Source organism: Patiria miniata, unplaced genomic scaffold (genome assembly GCF_015706575.1).
Source record: "Patiria miniata isolate m_02_andy unplaced genomic scaffold, ASM1570657v1 HiC_scaffold_16, whole genome shotgun sequence".
NCBI lineage: Eukaryota > Metazoa > Echinodermata > Asteroidea > Valvatida > Asterinidae > Patiria > Patiria miniata.
The window spans coordinates 1,605,126-1,626,902 of NW_024037054.1; the positions used below are offsets into that span (position 1 = coordinate 1,605,126).

At 37.4% G+C, this 21,777-nt stretch overlaps 1 protein-coding gene across 2 annotated transcripts in view; it reads right to left on the reverse strand.

The window, feature by feature from the left end:
- LOC119722630 (AP-4 complex subunit beta-1-like) overlaps nucleotides 1-21,777 on the reverse strand; it is a 60,913-nt gene that overhangs the window by 22,902 nt on the left and 16,234 nt on the right. Inside the window, exons 1-11 of one of the 2 annotated variants that reach the window (XM_038192834.1) lie at nucleotides 15,308-15,438; nucleotides 14,787-14,851; nucleotides 12,796-12,919; nucleotides 11,955-12,127; nucleotides 11,284-11,414; nucleotides 9,959-10,106; nucleotides 9,399-9,492; nucleotides 5,920-6,043; nucleotides 3,929-4,055; nucleotides 3,248-3,343; nucleotides 2,740-2,909 (exon numbers count right to left, since the gene is read on the reverse strand). In XM_038192834.1, the coding sequence (XP_038048762.1) occupies nucleotides 2,740-2,909; nucleotides 3,248-3,343; nucleotides 3,929-4,055; nucleotides 5,920-6,043; nucleotides 9,399-9,492; nucleotides 9,959-10,106; nucleotides 11,284-11,414; nucleotides 11,955-12,127; nucleotides 12,796-12,919; nucleotides 14,787-14,836 (1,237 nt within the window). In that variant the 5' untranslated portion in view covers nucleotides 14,837-14,851; nucleotides 15,308-15,438. Of the gene's footprint in view, nucleotides 1-2,739; nucleotides 2,910-3,247; nucleotides 3,344-3,928; nucleotides 4,056-5,919; nucleotides 6,044-9,398; nucleotides 9,493-9,958; nucleotides 10,107-11,283; nucleotides 11,415-11,954; nucleotides 12,128-12,795; nucleotides 12,920-14,786; nucleotides 14,852-15,307; nucleotides 15,439-21,777 lie in introns of those variants that run through there. The other variant, XM_038192835.1, reaches the window with a different exon arrangement.

Genomic DNA, 21,777 nt, shown 5'->3' on the forward strand with positions numbered 1-21,777 from the left:
TTTACTAGTCTGCATACAAATGGATGGCAGAGGAAGTGGACGGAAATTTGGACTGTTTGTGACTGATCACACAATAAGAGGGTTAATGGAAGGAATATGACATAATTGAGTGGTCGGGCACAACCCGACGACTCTTTGGAGTTGTTACAATTAATCTTTGTTTCTTTCTTTCTTTTTCCAATTTATGATAGGAACTTGTAACTTTCAACATATATCGAGCCTCATCCCAAGTGGTGCATATTACTCTGACGTCATTATGACGTCATTGGGTGTCAAATTACAAGCGATTTTCGTTAAAAACATGACGATCTTCTTTCACCAATAACTCTTGAACAAAAAGATCAATTATGTTCCAATGTTGTAATCAGATAGACCATTAATTGATAAACATTTTTTGTTGTGTACGTGAACTCGCTTGACCTTTAATTCCGGTTCTACCGGAGGGTCAAAGTTAGATGAATTCAAAATGAAGACATTAGCCTGAAATCAAAACAAAGCACAATTTCTTCCGAAAGGTTTACGGTATGATCATAAAACCTAGTGTGAACTTGTACCATGTGACGAAGATGTTATAAATGTTATGTCATCATGATGTCATTAGGTATCAAATTACAAGCGATTTGATTCTCTCTTACCCCCCGCCCTGCAAACAGGGCGCTGGGAAGGCAGATGAGCTTCACAGAATCTTGTGAAGGAAGTGGGGATGGCATTCTGGGTAATTTATCATGACCTATGTATAAAGCATCTGGCTGCAGCAAATACTATCCGAAAACTTTCCCATAGAAATGCATACACACCATACCGGATGTGATTTCTTTTTCACTGCGGACCATGTGGACAAATTTTGATCGTCGAATGATACGCATTTCGACCCTTCGTGAATTCGAAACGGAGCCTGAGCAACTGACGGGAGTTGAATATTTGCAAAACAGATAAGTTTTACAGATTTTCCTACATTATTATGCTTTTCGACCAAAAAAGGGCGCCGCATTAATTCATGAATGGGCCAGGAATAAAAGAGTGATGAATGACTCAGTCTTAACCTCCATGGTCTTAACGGCCGTTTCAAACCTTGCAGGGTCGTGGTCGTGATGACTTGCAGGTCACAGGTCACGCAAAATCTATCCAATCAGAGAGTTAATTTGTCAGCCCTTCCCAGCGTCCTGTTTGCAGGGCAGGGGTACGAGCGAAGTGATTTGATGGCACGATTTGACAAAAAAGTTTGACCTACCAATAGAGTATCGTGTTCAATTATTTCGTGAAGTTGTACACAGTGCCTTGAAGCATTTTACGACAGACAAATACATTATGGATAATTATGGATTATGCTAATCACAAAAACATAATTTTGACGTCATCCCACGAAAGGGCGCCTTCTAGCGGCACATCAAAAACGGTTTAATCTTTTAAAATGTTACAACCCTCAATCCAATTTTTGTGAAATTGCCCCAATATATCCCCTGAGCAACCACAAATGAATTTGCAAGGTTTCATAATCATGACATCATCAGACCAGAAGTTACTGTAGGGAGAATTCAACAATGATCAGTTTATTTTTAATATAAATCCATCATATGATCCCTGTCTCATGACTTAGTTTTTTGCCCAAAAAATGACATATGTTACACTTAATAGTGACCTTTTGCTTCCAATTACTGTGATGTCATCAAACCGGAAGTTGGCTGTTATTATCACATACACTTAGTTTCCATGCGTTATTTTTACTTTAGTGATAAGCAAGTGTCCTCCCTTCCCTTTTTTTGACTGATGACGTCATCAAACCGGAAAGAACTTGTACGTGTACCTAAATGTTTACTGAAATTTATCATACCCTAAAAAACGCATTCTTTTTGTACAAAACATTTGGTACTGGAAATGTTAAAGTTCTTGATCCTTTTTTCTGACATAAACATATTCATAACTTAACTGGACAATGTCTAATGAAATAGTTGTCTACCCGATCACTCTGCATTTGTAACAACAAACACGAACCTCTAGTAACTATCACTGAAATCATTTCCTCTTAAACAATAACCATTTACTTGTTTCTACACTGGTTCCCACACTACATACTCGTTGTGTTGTCCATTAGTCCATTCGCATATTTATATGAACATACTTTCAAGGACTACCAATCTTGCAGTGTTTACAAATGGACTGTAGCACAAAAGACAGTTGTTTGGTTACACTATGGTATCAAGATTGATTTGGAGTTTTAGAGGAAATAATAGTATAAATAAATAAGTCATTATTTGTAAAAACAAAATTTCTCGTTTTGATGACCTTACCCATCTCTAATTGTGAAGTCCAATGCTTTGGTCATTGATGTTTTTAATCCCTTGTTTTGTTTATTAGAAAAAACAGACGTATGTGTGCGTGTGTTACAATGTACATGTCTGCAGGTCTACGCTGACACATACAGGCCCCAGGAGACATTACCTATGGTACCTTGTGTTCAGGGTAAATTCTAGCCGTTTTTTTTTTGCAAAGCAGACGTGACAAATTTATTCAATAGTGTTTTAAGAACAATCAAGGTGATGTACTGGGCATACATGAGGTGATGTACTCCACGCAGTCCGTCAGTTTGTCAAACGTGAACTTATGCAATACGTCATGGGAATAATTCTCAACCAATGAAATTTCACGATCTATTACCATGGTATCAAAATAAGTGTTGACACCACATAATGAAAATCTTATTGTAAGTCTGAAGAGAACGATCCTGCAACATGGACTTACCATGAAAAACCACTAAGATTTCAGAGGAGACAGAGTCCAGCTCTAAGAAGAGAAGACTCCACATGGCTTCAATGCAAGTTAAGGTAAATGCAGGATTCATCTTTGCAAGCTGTCCCAAAGCTCTGATAGCAAACTGAGATAGAAGGACTGAGACGTCTGTTGCATATACACTGCACAAGAGGAAAAAAGAGAAACCTCTGCTAAGGCTAAAGAGTTTTCTTCATTCAAAAGACAAAGAAACAACATCAGTGGGAGGAATTTCCTTTAAAATAATAAGTCATAAATTATCCAGAACATCCTTGAAGATTCTGGCTAATCCGTAGTTGCAAAAGATGACATTGCTGAGTTTGGCCTGAGGAAACCTGTGTGTTTATTTTCCCCCAACACCTTACATTAATCACTTGCTGATTATTTTGCTAGTAACGCTGTAAGGCTATTTTTCCTACTAATAATAAGGGGGTTATGCCGTTATCTTAAAAGATATCAACATAAACTCCCTCTAGCTCACCTGAGTTCTTCTGTGATGTCTTTAAGTGACTCATTTGTACAGAGTATTGCCAGCAGCTCAACTTTCTTGTACTTGATGTAGCCTGGGTCATTGTATCTGAAAAGGTATTCAATTATTACTGTGCCTCTTTAATCAAATGACCTTCTATGAAAACAAGTGCTCTGCAGATCACGTGTGTCCCCTTTTTCTGCGATCAATCCATATATGGATTGTGTTCTTAAAAAAAAGTGAAATTTTGTGCATTTTTACACAACCCCATAAAATGACTTTAGATGACCTTTGACCTCCCATTTCGGAAGACTTGTGATGAACCCCATGTAAGGATCACTCCATCCAAGTAACACTTAAATTCATCAAATTCTGGAGACAAACATTTGAAGCATTTGAAGCATATTTGAATGACCTCTGATGACCCCTATTATAAGACCATTATTAACCTCAGTTGACCTTTGACCTCACATATATCTCACATTAACTTTGCTACCGAATGACCTATGTAGTCAAGTTTTATGAAATTCAGGCAAATGTTTAGGAAATGAGAACGATTACAAAAACTTTAACATATGGGGCTATGGTTATACGGGAATACAGGTCTATGGTCATACAGAATATAGGACTGGTAAGTGTCTCCCAAAACTTTGTAACAAAGGTTAACAAGTCAGGATGCATCAACTGACAAACCTGCAGAAGAACTTTTTGTAGTATTTGTCCAGTTTTCCAGGTGCCTTGATATTCAGCCACTCTAGATGGCAAAGCGATGTGTACACCAACTCAGGACGGTCACTGCTCAGTAGACTAACTAGAGGACCTGTCCATACAAATACAAAATGTATACAGAGTCATTGATTAGCATGTACTTAGCTGTGTTAAGGTCCTAAACAGTGTTATTGTAAGTAAGATTTGAGGCTTTGCATGGTGAAGATACTAAATAATGAAGGTTTGCGGAAACACCATGTGCGAATAATTTCTCAACTAAGAGAATGGTTCTGAAAAGAACCAGAGGTATAAACTCGACGTTCCGGTCAGTAAGCTCTGACCGTCTTCAGGAGAGTGAACCAGAGTTTATATCTCTGGTTCTTTTCAGAACCATTCTCTTAGTTGAGAAATTATTCGCACATGGTGTTTCCGCAAACCTTCATTATTTAGTGTTATTGTAAAACATTTATAAAGCTTTTTTTTATTGAAATTAAACAAAAAATAATAAAAACATGAACGTGTGATGGAGAAGTTATATCTACTTTAAAACTGGAAGACGATGGGAGAGAAATTGACTGCCATTTGAATAACAACAAAAGTATAAACTAGACTTATGTTTGTGGACAAACACAGGGCTGTTTCGGTAACTTTTTTGTGACATGTGACATGTAAAGTTTCACGTTTAAGTTCCATCCAGAATGGATGCATAGCTCCGTTTATAATAAAATGGTCGCATATAAATATGTGACTATATTCTCATAGGGCTTTGAATTATGACGTCACAGGTCACGTGATGTCATGATGACGTCACATCAATTTCCATCTCTAATCATCTATAACAACCTGCCGCTAGAGGGCGCTCTAACATTTTATGACGTCACCGTTAGTTTTTGTAAAAAACAACTTAGCCAAAGCATACATCGTTGAAAGCAAGTTCACACATTTTACCAATTCTAAATATACAAAGCACATAGGAAGGGTCATGCGATTTTGCACGTAATATCAAAAATGAAGACCCTATATTATTCCATCAATTCCCGCAAACGTCAAGTTCAGGTCTCTCACGGTTGATTTCATATTGATTTCCAAAGATTACATCTATTAATCTTTAATGTGACGTCACGTGACCCTTGATGATGTCATCGTGGTGTCACTTCAATTTTCATCTGTAACACATCCCGGTCTAGGTACATACCAACTTTCAACCCAATCAGACCTGTAGTTCTATAGACATTGGTCTTCAAAATATGCTTTTTTAATATGACGTCACATGTCACATGATGACGTCATCGTGACATCACTTCAATTTTCATCTATAACACATCCCGGTCTAGGAACATACCAAGTTACAACCCAATCAGACCAGTGGTTCTGTAGATATTGGCCTTCAAAAATATGCAATTTTAATATGTGACGTCACATGTCACGTGTTAACGTCATCGTGACATCACTTTAATTTTCATCTATAACACATCCCAGTCTAGGTACACACCAAGTTACAACCCAATCAGACCTGTAGTTGTGTAGATATTGGCCTTCAAAATATGCATTTTTATTATGACGTCGTATGTTAAGTGATGATGTCATCGTGACATCACTTCAATTTTCATCTATAACACATCCCGGTTTAGGTACATACCAAGTTTCATCCCAATCGGACCTGTAGTTCTATAGATATAGTCCTTCAAAATTTGCACCTATATTGTGACGTCACGTGACTCATGATGACGTCATGATAACATCAATGTTCGGTGACCATCTGTGGATGGTGGTCCAAGTGTGTGCCAGGTATAAAGGCAATAGGATTGATTTTAGTGCCCAAAGTGCTGGGAACAAAAAAACGTGTACAAATGCTATGGGGAAAATGACTAAAAAAAAATAAAATAAAATAAAATAAAATCTTAACGAAAACAAAGGCTGTTTCGGCTGGTTGCCGAAACAGCCTAAATGTTAATTACAAATTGATGGTAACTCACCTTTCAGTCGCTTATATACATCTTGAATAATGTCCGGCAAATCTTTCGTGAGGTGCAACATCAAGCGTATAGCAGCCATGCACACACCGGAATTGGTATGCTTCAGATAAATCTCCAGTACATTCTGCGCAGAGAGGCAAAACAACCAATCATAATTTCCTAATACATGTATGACATTTTGATACATTCTTTCATGGTCAGTGGCCAGTGGGTCTATCAGGGGCGTGATAATGTATAAAAAAATGAATACAGGAAAGTTGTAGTCACTGTTGCTTTTTTAAACACTAAACCTGGCAACTTTATTAACCCTTTAGTCACTGTAGCCCCTGAAAATGCCCTGCCTTTTACTCATCGTAGCGACCAAAACTTCCCAAGCACTCTATGAGTGTATTGATTTGTCAGTGAATAAACACAATGTAATACAATGTAGTACAGGTGCTTTTGGGTTAAGGGATAAAAGTGTATTGAAAAGCAATAGGTACATGTAGTAACCTGCCTGCTGTGTCAGTTAACGGAGCTGAATATAAAAGAGCAGTCATTTTTAACCCTAATCACCCCAACTCCATCAAAATCCAACCGCCCATTTTGGTGGATTTTGGGGGATTTGGTCCAGAAGGCCTGGCATGACCAAATATTGATGGAGTATGATGGACTTGGGCCTAATGGCCTGAAGCAGTGCTAGGGGTATCCAATTGATTTGCCTAGCTTCCTGTAATGCTATTGTGATAAAAGCCATGTGTAGCAAGTCCATGAATGTCAACCAGTGCGTCAGTGGTGGATTCCATTATATCATATAGTTTTGTATTGGACGCACAGTGATTGATGGATTTTGATGGACTTGGTCCAGTTCCTAGTAAAAGACGCTAGGGAGTTAGGGTTCATCCAAACATTTTACCAAACATTGTAACATGTCTCCAGTCGATTTGTTTCATAGGCACTGACATAATTATTGTTGAAAAACATACTTGATTGAAAGATAGTAGGGGTACTGAATTCCCTGTGAAATTATTCTTTCTGACATGTTGTCATTTTGAAGAAATCAAGGAAAGAAGGCCTTCCCAATGGTGCGTCTTAAGACGCACCGTTGGAAATAGTTTGTAATAGTTTAGTAGTTTGTTCTTTTATTCAGCGAAGCGCGCGCAAGTGTTGACACGACGCACACGCGGTTGCTTTAATTTGTTGTATCAGTGCGCGACATCGTGTGGCTGCATTCGGCTCAGTGAAAACATGTCTCGGATGCTGAATTCAGGCCCAATTCAAAACATGATTCAGCAACTTTTGATTTGAAATCTATATCCTAGAATATTGTTTTTCTCGAAATATACAGCTGAAGCTGAGCTGAAACTTCATCAGGTTAGTTGTTCAGCACCCTTCTTTAGATTTTGAGCACGTTTGTTGCTTCAAACGAACAAAATGCAGAAATTACAAATGATGGACTATACCTTTAAATTAATGATGATCTTTTTCTTAAAACGAATACTGGTTAAACTGGTCAGAAATTGATTCAGATCGTGCAACAGATCGACTAGAATCCAAATTTTTTCGGGGCCTTAATAAGCGGGCCCTGAACCCACGCCATTGGTGCATAGTGCAACCAGCCAAGTTTTGATCGTAAAAATGCCAAACAAACATCGATGGAGAAAGAAAATTTCTGCAAATTAATCACCAAAATGTGATCTCTATTTTCTATTCATGTATATTCTGTTTCAATATCTTTATAATGAGTGGGTTGTTCAGCTCAAACTTGTTGCAAACAGCGTAGCGTGTTTCTGCAACACTGCATGGGTGGTACACAGTGGTGCAGTTATGCACACTGATACTGCACCATGTGCGCAACGCAATGTACGGCCAGCCTGAGTGCTGGCTGTGCCAGCGGCCGTCGTGAATAATGTTGAGCATATAGTGGTGTGGACGACTTAAATTCTCCATTATTTTTCCGAATTACCCACCTTAAATAAATTTTTGAATTGGTTGAGGCAAGTTTTTATCACTTTTGATGGCCACTCTCTTTTTTCCAACCTACTAACCCTATTTTGCAATGCATGTAATTGGAAGCAGTTAAGTACATTTTTCTTCGCCTTAATTTCGTAATTTGAAACATACTTGTAATCAATACTTTTCCAGTTCAGGAAGTTGTAATGTTTGTGAAATGTTCATTTTTTTATTACAAAGCTGTTATAAATCTCTTCTGAATTTTAAGGAACAATCTACCTTAAAGACCCACCAGAATTGCTCTAAAATGCATCATAGAGCTTCTAAACTTTGTAAAAAAATTTGGGGCCCTTATAAACGGGCACCCCAACCCAACGCCATGTTTTCGCAAGTTGTTGAATCACAACAAAACTTCCCCCAAATTTTCACTCTCAGCTCTTACTCAAAGTTGGCAGCCCTGTAGATAATTTGCCTGGAATCAAACTGTAGGATTGAAGGAAACACTGATCTCAATATAATGACTGGATAGTTTATTTAACCATCACAGTTAATGAAGAAGGAAAGCCAAATTTAGACGGGCCTCTCATGACTGCTGACAGTCATGATAGTCAGAAATGGAATATTTATGTAGGATAGTATACATAAACATAATGTAGACATAAATCGATATATACAGACATTTAATGACAGCCAAAGACTTGTTGAGATATAACCATGTACATGTACATGAATACTATTTTATGTGGACATTAAAGGGACAATGCGTCCTGGAACAGCCCAATTGGGCTACAAAATGCGCTTTGAACAAAATGATTCGGAAAGAACATTTAGAAGTAGGATATAAACATCCACACAACTATCCTTTAAAAACTGGGCGTTTTTGTGTTATTCCTGTATTATGTGCACGAGAACTACTTTCGGGGTCCACTTTTGCGACCCCAAAAAGTCCAGGTGTTTGGGTGCTAGTTGTGATTTCATCCGTAAAGTGTTCGCCTTTTGCGGATATGTAAGAAACCATATTTTGTACATTGGTGAATGGTCACCGCTGTTCGCGAGCACGGTGCTGTCTGTACAGATACACACAACGTGTATAATCGTACATTGAGAACGTACTCCATTGTGTCCCCATCTTTTCTCAGGATCGGTGAGACATTACGTTGGTTTTCTTTCAACCAGATGTTTGAAATTGGATAATTGGATAAGTAAACAATCCAAAACATGAAATTTTCAGAGATTTCAGAACCTAGTGCCCCTTTCATTAAATTTAACACTATGACATAAAACAAATATCCTGTGTCCTACATAAATAGGATTGCCATAGCTGCTAAGAATGTTCTACAGCAAAGTGCATATACAAGCACAACTCACTGCACTTGTATCTAGATTGGACTCTCTATTGGTTTGCACAAATTTACGGCCTCACAGAATGGTACCCGAGTAACTTCTGCATGCTATGTTGATATGCAATCCAGACCTTCCAAGTCTATTTTTTAAGTGGCATGTAATCAGAAGCAGATTTTTTTTTTTTTGGTCTTACAGTAGCTTACCATCATATCAAACGTTTCCTCGTCATTTTCTGGTCTGTACTTCAAGAGCAACTGTAAGATGCAACATTGAGCCCACTCAGTGAAATCGGACAATCTGCAAATAAGAACAAACAGCAAAATAATGGACACTGTGCCATTTGTATACAGAGCATTGAACAGGCTCTATGTGCAGAATCTCAAGCCAAAGTGTTGAAAGAATATGTAACCTAGGATTTGCTCTCAATGAATAGTCTCAACTGAAATACTCGACAGTAAAGAAGCACCATTCCTACTTTACTTACTTATTTTCATTGTTTTCCTGCTACGCAGGTGTGTGACTCTGTAAAAATCCATTACTGTGTGGGTTAGCACCAGTACATTTTGGGTACTATAAAAAAGTGGATAATCCCCAACAATGACTTTGCGGTACTTTATTGATTTCATCACATCATGAAATGCTGGTATTTGATTTGGGTGGATTGGGTTGGTTGCAATTATGAATGCCATCGTCTTGTTATCAGCTTATTTTCAGCCATAACTAATGACACTTTATTAGAGAAAAGTGGTTAAGCTTGCATGACCTGTTAATAAGATAATGTGCTATCTTCTGGTTAATGACCACTCCTCCCTCCTGCAGTAGTAACTCTTCAAGAGCCATCAAGCAGTTGGTGATGACTATTACATCCTTATCTCTCAGCATCTCATATAGCGTGTTAACGATGTCATGATCTACAAGGTGGATGAAACATGTTAAATTCTTAAGTAATTAATACTCAATACTTAAAAAGAAAGTTGGGAGGAAGACATCAACATGGGTATACATGCAAGTCTCGCCAGTCCAAGTTCACGTTTTATGTGAACTTTTTGGTACCAAACACTGACTAGTCCAGTCACAGACTCCCGTGTTTGAATTTATCCAATTTTTATCTGCGTGATAGATTGAACGAAAGTTAAGGCCAACATTATTATTTTTATAATAGTCAACAATTTGCAATATTCGCAACAGGTTGTACATTGTCGCAGGTTTTTGATGTTAAATTGTTCTATTTACAGGAGAAGTGATGTGTTAAACTAGACATGCCAACACTTGTATCAGCATGAAGACAGTCTACTGTTTATCACTATTTTAAGTAAACTCTACCACTGACGTTAGTATGCTCCTATCTTGTCACCTGTCCACTTGTGATGAAGATGAAATGCTTTACAAAAAATGCATTGTGATTGGCCAAGAACAATTGCACCCCCCCCCCCCCCCAGGTGGCCAAAAAATGTCCCCGAAGGCCAAAATACCCCCCCCCCCCCACTTTTCAATTTTGCGGATGTCCGTAAAAAAAAAAAAAACCTGTCAATATGCTCTCGGGTCTGCACCCAATACAAGGACCCCCCCCCCCTTTTGTAGATCCACTGGTGATTGTTTACCATTATTTGTATGCAAGGTTACTAGCATACTCTGCTTGCCAGTATGGACTTGCTGCTACCATGGTACATGTGAATCATTGTCACAGCTTTCAAGTACCCCCAATTTCTCATTGTGGGGAATTCCCTTGCATTTGGAGTGATTGGTCTCACCATCAGTCTCATATGGGTCTAAACCATTTGGCATCGGTGAAATTCACATTAAAATATATTGCACATCTTTGTAGACATTAATGTGTGCAATTTTGTTTTGAAGCATTTTCTAAACATTTTTGTTTCCCATGTTACCTGGATTGTTAACCCTGGACAGGCTTTCTAGTTCCGATAGCCATGGGTAACCAAATGACCTTTGACCAGAACACCTTGTACTTCACACCAGCTTGATCTTCTCCCCCCCCCCCATTTTTTCTTTGAATTTTCTGAGCAATATGGCAGAATGGGCACTTCTGACATCCTAGACGAAACACTGGTGCTTGTGGAGACAGTTTACCTGTTGAAAATTGAGGGTTGAGGTGATGGACCTTCAGACAGCCCAAGACTGCTATTCTCCTGACATAGACACTCTTATCCTTCAGGCCAGCTAGCAATGGGTGTTTGGTGTATTCAATCAGCTCACCAAGTCTACCATATTTCAAAGCACGATTGATACATTGACTAAATTGAACACAACGTTAAAAAAAGGTTTTCGTAAAAATGAGAAATTTTGGAATAACAATTTTGAAAATTGTCATCACTAGCAGCAACACTGCTAGAATAAACCCCAAGTACAATGGCTGTTACCAATTTTCATCGTCCTGATTTGCTTTTATCACTGTCCCGATTTTGCTTTTCAAATCTCCACTTAACTGCAATTTCCCCCCTCCCCCAATAATGAGCAATAATGAGTGCATGAGTTAGTTCCAGGTTGAACCATGTGACATGTAAATATCTTGGTCTCCCAGACAGTCAAAAATGTTGAGTTCTCTCTAGTTCTTTTTAGAAGCATACAAACTCAAGAGATTTTGTGTCACATGGTGCAACCACAAACTTACTCTCTTTATTATAACCCCCAAAGAAACTGTCATTAAATCAATTTGGGTTAAATTCATTTCTGTCAAAGTTAAATCTAAGGATGCAGACATAAAACTAGCCTTGGGTCATCCAAATGTTACAATGTTTTACCTCAAAGAACAGAGTGTTTTGAGAGCCAATCCTCTGATCATCGGGTTAGCATCACAACAGTCTTTCTGTATTGTGTTGACTGTAAGCAAGGCCAGGTCAGGCTTCTTACGTGCATATGTAGTCATGTACAGATAGGCCAGCTTCTTCTCAATTATGCTCACGGTAGCACAGAGCTGGAACCCACAAAAAAACGAATTTTCCACAGCCAATGATAACAAATCTGCATTACTACTATCACATGTGCACCATTATAATTGATGCCAAAAGCTTTGCGTATAAAATCATTATATGGAATAATATTGTGTTGCTACTGGCACTGAAATCCATTTCCAATGGAAACTTACTTGTTTAATACCAGTCAAGCACATATTTATTCCCATTTATTAATTCCTTTCGGTCCAAAAAGTCACAACACTGGCCATATCTAATGTTTGTGCCTCGTATGTAGTGGTAAAAATCTACTTTTATAGAGATTGGCGTGCGCACGGCGCGTAATGTGGTGCACAACACAGCGGTACAGGAATAAAGTCTTTCAAAATAGCTGGTGTTTTATCAGCGGTTTAAAACTACCCATGTGACAGGCTCTTGACCAATAGGAATGGGTAAACTGTATTTATGAATATGAATTACAGACTGCTGGTTTTCAATAGAGAAGGGATTGCAAAAACCTGATCTTCAGATCCATATATCCAATTTTTATACTACAATAAACCAGTTGTGAATGGAAAGAATAACCATATTACCAGCGTTCTTTCAATTACTGACATCTTTACACAATCATAAAGGTAAGATGTAACTCAAATTTTAATCTGTTTGATAATAAACATGTACGTGTACAAACCTTGACAATATCAGTGAAGAGGGGTGACATGTCCAATCCCCGGGTAACTTGGCTCAAGACTGTTTTAAGTATGCCCCTGAGCTCACCATGCTCTGTTTGGGCTGTGGGCTTCCTCAAGAGATTCCTATTAAAATGAACAAAGGGTGATGAAAATACTATGCATCCATATTTCAAGTTATCAAATGTCTACTTCATAGTATTTCCATGTTTGGAACGGCATAATACCATGCACACATGTATTCAGAGGGGAACTGCCAGCATTTTAGAAATTAATGAAAAGGGCAATTCCACGGTTTGATGGACAAGGCTAGAAAAAAGTTTGATCTTTTAACCCAGTTTCACATTTTTATTATACATTCAAGTATGACAAATTAACAAAGAAAACCCAATTTTATCAAACGTTTTTTTGAGAAATTGTGTCGTAAAGTGAAAAATGTTTTTTTACTACAAAGAACTCAAAAAATTTGGTAAAGTTTAAACATTGATTGCTATTAATGCAATTAGAGATATTTCAATCATAACCTTATTTCTAGCATTAATGATAGTCTTAATCTCTGAAACATATGTCACTTCACAGCCTTCATCCATTTTTAGATGTCAAAAAGTAGCATTTTATACCTTTTTTGGGTCAATGTAACGTGAGTAATCGAAAAGATATAAAAGTTTTTTCTCACCAACATTTCTTATGAATCAAATTTTGGTATTTAGGATTATCATTCTTTGCATGAACATAGATATAAATATAAGTGTTTTGTTGACACTAATACACACATTTAAGAACAAAAGGTAACTAAATTTGGTAACGTAACTTTTGTAACGTGAGTAACCAAAAAGTAACGTGAGTAACAAAGTTTTTTTTATCCCAAGTCACCCAAACTATACCCAAACTGACTTTTGCTTGATAATGTTGATTTTGTTGATAACTGTTTATCTTAAACCAAAGACCCTCAAGCATTAGAGATACTTTTAAGCATATTTTATCCTGTTTATGGTGCAAAATGGTCTTTGAAACAGCATAATTGTTGTAAATTGAATCCAATTACAGTATTTTATGAAGTTTTTGTGTTGTTTAATGGAATACAGAAGACTCCTGTACGTCCCTACATTGAAATAAAAATGTTTATTTGGAACAAAAGCTAAATAACATTACATGTAGGCACTTCACACTAAGCTACCGGTACAGTGCTATCCTGGAACCCACTCTCCACACCATGGTCTCTGACAGTATGGCCTTTCCATGGGCCCAATATTGTGTGCTATAGTGGCATACATTACGTTTTAGCAGACTCTCAGAACATGAGAGGTTTGTTCTGATGGGTCAGCAGTAGTTAATATTAAAACTAAATTCCAGAGGACTTAAGAGGAAACATCAAATTCCTGATAGATCAGTATGCACTGTGATAGTATCAGAATAATGTCAGATGAAAACCTTTATCTTGGTGGAGTACTTGCCATTGAAGATCCAAAATGCAAATTTTAGTAAGAGTTTTTAGTAGTTCTGATGCCTATTGGGTACAAACATATTGCAAAAAAATTGAAGATTCAGGAGGATTTGTTTTACCCTTATTATGTGTGCCCCATGGCATGGTCTTTTATCCATTTAAAAGAAATGTCCACAGGTTGCCTGAATGAGGACACTTTTGATCAAAGCATGTTGGCTTTTTATGCATGTCCGAAAATGTAACGTGAGTAACCGATTTTGTGCGTCTTGTTTATCATACATAACACATTTTTCTGGATGTTATCTTTGGTGCTTAGGTAGGTCTAGGTCTACTCTATCTACCATGGGGATAACAGTTATTAAACCTTTTCAGTAAGGTAATTACAGCCCAAGGAAACTCAAAAGTACATCAAAAACGTAACGTGAGTAACTGTGGAATTGCCCAAAAGTGGTTCAGGAAAAGCATCATGACACGCCACACTTTCTTTGCAAAATCAACAATTCTGACCAGACCTTTGAGGAGTAGTAAACATACACAATGTACATGTACCTGATTTCTTGCATGTCCTCTTCATTCCAATTGTCTACAAGATATGCCATCAGTAGGATTCAGATCTGCATGAAGTAATTGTAAACCTGTTATAATTTTGGGACTGTTCCATTTCTCACCAGGTTGTCTTTGTTCAGTCACCAGACAACAAATCCAAACTGCAGGCTACAGCCCCTTCTTTTTTCCAGGGTTGTAGTCTAATCAATCACTAGTCACATACATGTAGAGAACCAAGTGTATATTTATGGCAAAGTTGAGTACATCATGTGCGCATCGCACACCATAGAAATGGCTTGATATATAAACATAAAATAAAATGGTTAAACAAATTTTTTTTGAGATTTTGTCAATTTTTCAACTTTTTATGGCTTTTGATCGAAGTGGTATTGATATATAATAATCCATGCTAATTTTGTGCATTTCACACAAAATCCCGATGCAAAACAAATATTACAAAGAGTTTCGCGTGAACAAGTGTATTTTTAGAGCTGATTTGAATTGAATGTTCTAAGAGTTGATACTTCTTTGATGTCAGAGGGTAGTTTATTCCACAGGGCAGGAGAGGCGGCGGAGAAGGAAGGATGTCCGTAGGATCTTGTAGATGGGGAGACACAGGTAAGCAAGGACTTGGACAGAGACTGAATGATGTCCGTAGGAGCTTGTAGATGGGGAGACACAGGTGAGCAAGGACTTGGACAGAGACTGAATGATGTCCGTAGGAGCTTGTAGATGGGGAGACACAGGTAAGCAAGGACTTGGACAGAGACTGAACGATGTCCGTAGGATCTTGTAGATGGGGAGACACAGGTGAGCAAGGACTGGGAGCTGGAGCAGAGATTTCTTTGTGGTTCATATCTGATGATCAGTTCCTGGAGGTAAGCAAGGGCGAGACCATGACGACATTTATAGGTCAGGAGAAGAAGTTTGAAGAGTATCATGAGATTGACTGGGAGCCAGTGAAGATTACGAGGGAGGGGGTCATACAAAGGGCAGTCAAGACTCATACAAATGTCAAAGTTCATGTGTAATCTACCGGTATAAGGGTGCAGGCCAGTAAATAGGCCCAAAATTGACCATGTGATGTACATTGCTTGTGACTGGTATTTAGCTGTTGTTTACTTAGCATAACAGTCGCATGGAGTTTTGGCCGGTAACCTGATTTTATTAAGCAAGACATTTTTGTGCTTAAGCAAATTTTCTGCTTAAGCAGCTCTATGAAATTGGGCCCTGAAACTAAGTCAGTAATATGTATGTGCAGTTTCCCATATGGTGTTGGAATTTGCCAGGATGGGTATGGTTCCTAGTAAATCATGCAAGGGAGTTAAGGCTAATGCAAACATACCGGACCGTATCGATGCACTATTTTCTCGCATGCACACCTAGCTGTTATCACAGAACCTGTGGGTCTCTACTTTTGTGTGCTGATGACACGGATGTTGGATTGTTTCATGAAACACTATTGGACTCGGCTAAATGAGTGAAGACATTATGTACCCTTACCCCCAAATAGTTCCCCAGGACTACCCTGCTAAATCCAACAGAGTCCGACGGTTACTCCTATGAGTTTCCTGCTCAATTCAACACAGTCCCACACAATCCAACTTGCCACGTTGTTGGGTAACAGTTGCAGGGTTATTGTGTTCTCCTACGGCTTATACTAAAAAAAACCCTCCAAATTCCACTTCTGCAATATCAGTGCATTTCTTGGCATTGTATTTGCACTGCATTAATCTTTCAACTATATTTTCCCAGTGATGAAACTTTCAATTTGACTGTCACAGGAAAATCTACCCTTTTTTTAACTGGGGATATACAGAGTGGTGCCAAAAGAAGGAAACCCACTTTTGACTGCAATGTTCACCTACTTGTTGAGAAATTTAAAAATTCAATTTAATGGTATTAAAATATTGATCTTTAAACCTACATGTAAGTGAAGAAAAAATGACTGCAAATGCAAATTTTGTCTCTGAGATAGGGTTTATAAAATTCAAGAGCCAAACCTATTTGTCCATGGACGGCTTTACTTGTACAATGTATTTCCATCTGCGTGAATGAGCTCCGGAGCTTGATCCGAAGACAAAAAACACTACACATGAGGGTCATTCCGTGTCAATTCAACATGATTTTGGACCCGACCCACACAGATGGAAACAATATTTGGTGTGATGATTGGCCTATATGAGAAACACCCAGAACTGATTTTTTTTTGTACATTGGCTCGTTAGTTTTTGAGATGCGGATCAACGAACTTTAAATACTTGTATCTCAAAAGCTATAATGCCTACAAAGCCAATACATCATATTAAAGCTCTTGGAAAGGCCTCCATTTCATAAAATATAACCAAAATCGTAGCATGAAGTGCAGAAGAAATGCGTAACGAAATGACCTTTGACCTTAAATTACGAAAATCAATATGCTTTAAATTTCATAATTTTTTTTTCAAATGTTAGTTTATGATGTCAGCAACAATCTTTAAAAAAATGGGATGGGAGCTCTTAAAGTTTTTAAGTTATGATTTTTTTTAAAGATACCGATGTCAAGGAAAAAAACCTAATTTGCATATATTTACGCTAGTACTTGTACATACAGCAAGTGCACGTTTACCTGTAAATACTCGTCCTTGACAGCCCTAATGCGTTGTTTCAAATACAGCATCTTGCTAGCTCTAGATAGTGGTGTGTGTCATTAGTGGGAGCACGTGTCCCCCAGTGGATGTCCATAACCCCTGGTTCCCCCCCCCCCCCACCCATCCCCCAACAGTGTGAACAGTTTGAGCTAAGTGTCACCATGCTGGTTATTCATTGCATGTGATTAGAACTTGCCCATCTTATTTGAAAGCAAAACGTGCAATACTAGGAAAGTAGGGTTAAACTTCTGGTCTGGGGGGGGGGGGAGGGGGACCTGGGTTGCCTTACATTTTTCAAGGGAGGCACTTCAAAATAATATATGGGGCAATTGATATATACATGTATGGGCAATTCCACGGTTTGATGGACGTGGCTAAGAAACAAAAAGTTTTGTTTTTTAACCCAGTTTCACATTTTTATTACAGATTATACATTCAAGTATGAGAAATTAACAAAGAAAACCAAATTTTATCAAACATTTTCTGAGAAATCGTGTCGTAAAGTGAAAAATATTTTTTTTTATTACAAAGAACTCAAAAAATGTGGCAAAGTTAAAACCTTGATTGCTATTTATGCAATTAGAGATATTTCAATCATAACCTTATTTCTAGCATGTATGATAGTCTTAATCTCTACAACATATGTCAATTCACAGCCTTCATCCATTTTTAGATGTCAAAAAGTAGCATTTTATACCTTTTTTGGTCAATGTAATGTGAGTAACCGAAAAAAAAATTCTCACCAACGTTTCTTATGAATCAAATTTTGGTATTTAGGATTATCATTCTTTGCATGAACATAGATATCAATATAAGTGTTTTATTGACACTAATAAACACATTTAAGAACAAAAGGCAACTAAATTTGGTAACAAGAGTAACTTTTGTTTACATCCTAAATCGCTTTTGTGGAGTGAAATAAAATAATGATGATCATCATAAGAAAAAGGCTGGACACAGCTTTGAACAGATTTAGAAAAAAATACTCCAGCACACGTACAAGAACAACTGGAAACTAGAGATTCGCATTTGTTGTTACAAACGCAGAGTGGTCGGGTAGACAACTATTTCATGAAACACTGTTCAGTTAAGTTATGAATATTTTTATGTAAGAACAAAGGATCACGAAATTAAATCCTTTGCAGAACAATCCATTATTTTGTTTTAAAAAATGCACCTTTAAGGATGTGATACATTTCAGTAAACATTCTATGTGAACACACAAGTTATTTCTGGCTTGATAACGTCATTAGTCAAAAAAGGAGAGTGAATACTAATTTAGTTCGGAGTGGATGTTCATTGTGAAGTTAAATTATGTATGAAACTAGAGATTTGCGTTTGTTGTTACAAACGCAGAGTGGTCGGGCAGACAACTATTTTATGAAACACTGTTCAGTTAAGTTATGAATATTTTTTATGTAAGAACAAAGTATCAGGAAATTCAATCCTTTCCAGGACAATCAATTAAATTTCAGTAAACATTCCATGTACACATATACAAGTTATTTCTGGCTTGATAACGTCATTAGTCTAAAACAGGAAGTGAATACTGATTTAGTTCGGAGTGGATGTTCATTGTGAAGTTAAATAACATATGAAAATTTGAAAAATATATCTGTATGTATTCATAACACCGAACTTCCGGTTTGATGATGTCACAGTATTTGGAATCAAAAGGTGAACATTGTAATGGTATCGTTATTTGGGCTAAGATATGCGACATGGATCAAATGACAGAATTAAATTTAAAATATGATCGTTGGCAAATTCTCATAAAGGTAACTTCCGGTCTGATGACATCATGAATTTGAAACCTTGCCAAGTTATCTATGGTTAATCAAAGAATATCAAGGGTTGATTTGGTAAAATTTGAACCTATGGTTTTAAAAGTAAAGAAAAGAAACAATATTTTATGTGCCGCTAGGGGGCGCCCTTTCGAATGATGATGACGTCATCACACTGTTTTTGTGTCTGGCATTCCTCACTAAACACTTTCATAATATATGTGTCTGTAGTAAAATGCTTCCGGTTTTGAGTTATATTCAGTTTTAATTGCACTTCCAGTAACACCGGAAGTAAAGGTCAAGCGGTTTTGTGTCTGGGAACACTAAATGTTTCTCACGGCATAGTCTACAACCTCACGAAAAAACGAACACGATACTCTATTTAGTTCAAAAGATGTAACGCAAACTTTTGCCCTTAAATCACTTGTAATTTATACTTGATGACGTCATGATGAGGTAACAAAATTTATAACATCTTCGTAACATGGTACAAGTTCACACAAGGTTTTGTGATCATACCGTGAACCGTTCGGAAGAAATGTTGCTTTGTTTTGATGTCAGGCTAACGTCTTCATTTTAAATTCACCTAACTTTGACCTTCCGGTAGACCCGGTAAAGGTCAAGCGAGTTCATGTACGCGACAAAAAATGTGAAGCGATTAATAGTCTATCTGATTACAGAATACAAACATCATTGAATGTTTAATTAAGAGTTATAAGTGAAAGTATTTGGTCACTTTTTCAGATAAAATCACTTGTAATTTGACACCTGATGATGTAATCACGACGTCAGAGTAATATGCACCACTTCGGATGAGGGTCGATATATGTTACAAGTTCATACCATATACCGTTTAAGAGAAAAACCGCGGAGAAGTAATGTCCGGGGAAAAAAAGAAAGAAAGAACTAGAGGTTCGCGTTTGTTGTTACAGACGCAGAGTGGTCGGGCAGGCATTTTTTTTCATTGTGAAGTTAAATAACGTATGAAAATATGGAAAACATAAGTGCTTGCAATCATAACACCTAACTTCCGGTTTTATGACGTCACAGTATTTGGAAGCAAAAAGTGAACATGCTAATGGATATCGTTATTTGGGCTGCGAAGGTATACGACATGGATTGAATGATATAAATTAAATTTAAAATATGGTTGTTTTCAAATTCTCATTAAAGTAACTTCCGGTCTGATAACGTCATGAATTTGAAACATTGCGAAGTTACTTGTAGCTCATGAAAGAATATCAAAGGCCGATTTAGTAAAATTTGAACAGAAGATTTTCAAATTATAGAAGCAAACACTGTTTTATGTGCCGCTAGGGGGCGCCCTTTCAAAAGGTGACGTCATCACATTGGTTTTTTTTGTCTGGCATTCATCACTAAACACTATCAAAATGATATGTGTGTAGTAAAATGTTTTCGCCGTTGAATTATATTCGGTTTTCATTGCACTTCCAGTAACACTGGAAGTGAAGGTCAAGCGGTTTTATGCCCGGGGACAAGAAATGTTTCTCATGGCATAGTCTACAAACTCACGAAAAAACGAACACGATACTCAATGCAGTTCGAAAGATATAGCGCAAACTATTTTGTAAGAATTTACCCTGAAATCACTTGTAATTTGATACTTGATGACGTCATGATGACATAACAACATTTATAACATCTTCGTAACATGGTACCAGTTCACACTAGGTTTCTGGATCATACCGTAAACCGTTCGGAAGAAATTCTGCTTTGTTTTGATTTCAGGCTAATGTCTACATTTTGAATTCACCTAACTTTGACCTTCCGGTAGACCCGGAAGTAAAGGTCAAGCGAGTTCACGACAAAAACTGTTTATCAATTCATGGTCTATCTGATAACAAAATACAAACACAATTGATGATTTTGTTCAAGAGTTATAGGTGAAAGCAATTGGTCACTTTTTCAGCTAAAATTGCTTGTAATTTGACACCCGATGACGTCATCATGACGTCAGAGTAATATGCACCACTAGGGATGAGGGTAAAAATATATTGAAAGTTACAAGTTCATATCATGAACCGTTTAGGAGAAAAGCCGCGGAGAAGTATTGTCCGGAAAAAAAAAAAAAAGATTTATCAGAACAATAACTAATTATGTATTTTTTTTCCTTACATGTAATATTTATTAAGTGTTTTTTACTGTTGTGTCATAGTTTCGTGTTTCTTATTTGTATGTACAGTTTGTAAGCATTGTCTTTTAACAATATTTGTAAATCATGTAAAACATTGTGCAATTCGGCCGCGAGGCTGCGATATGATGTTTTTTAAATAAACCATTTAATAATAATAATAATAACTAGAGGTTCGCGTTTGTTGAGTTACGAACGCAGAGTGGTCGGGCTGGCATATTTTCTTGTGTTTACAATGACTTAATCATAATTGAACTGCACAATACCCCTCCCATTACCCTGCACCCATTACCCTGTGTTTTTCACAAAGAAAATCACACAACCTGCAGTTGAACTTGTTGCTTTACCTCGACAAGACTTGTAGGCCTATCAGGAAGCGCACATCTGGTGCTGCATGGATGGCTACTCAAGCATACAACCAGTTGGGA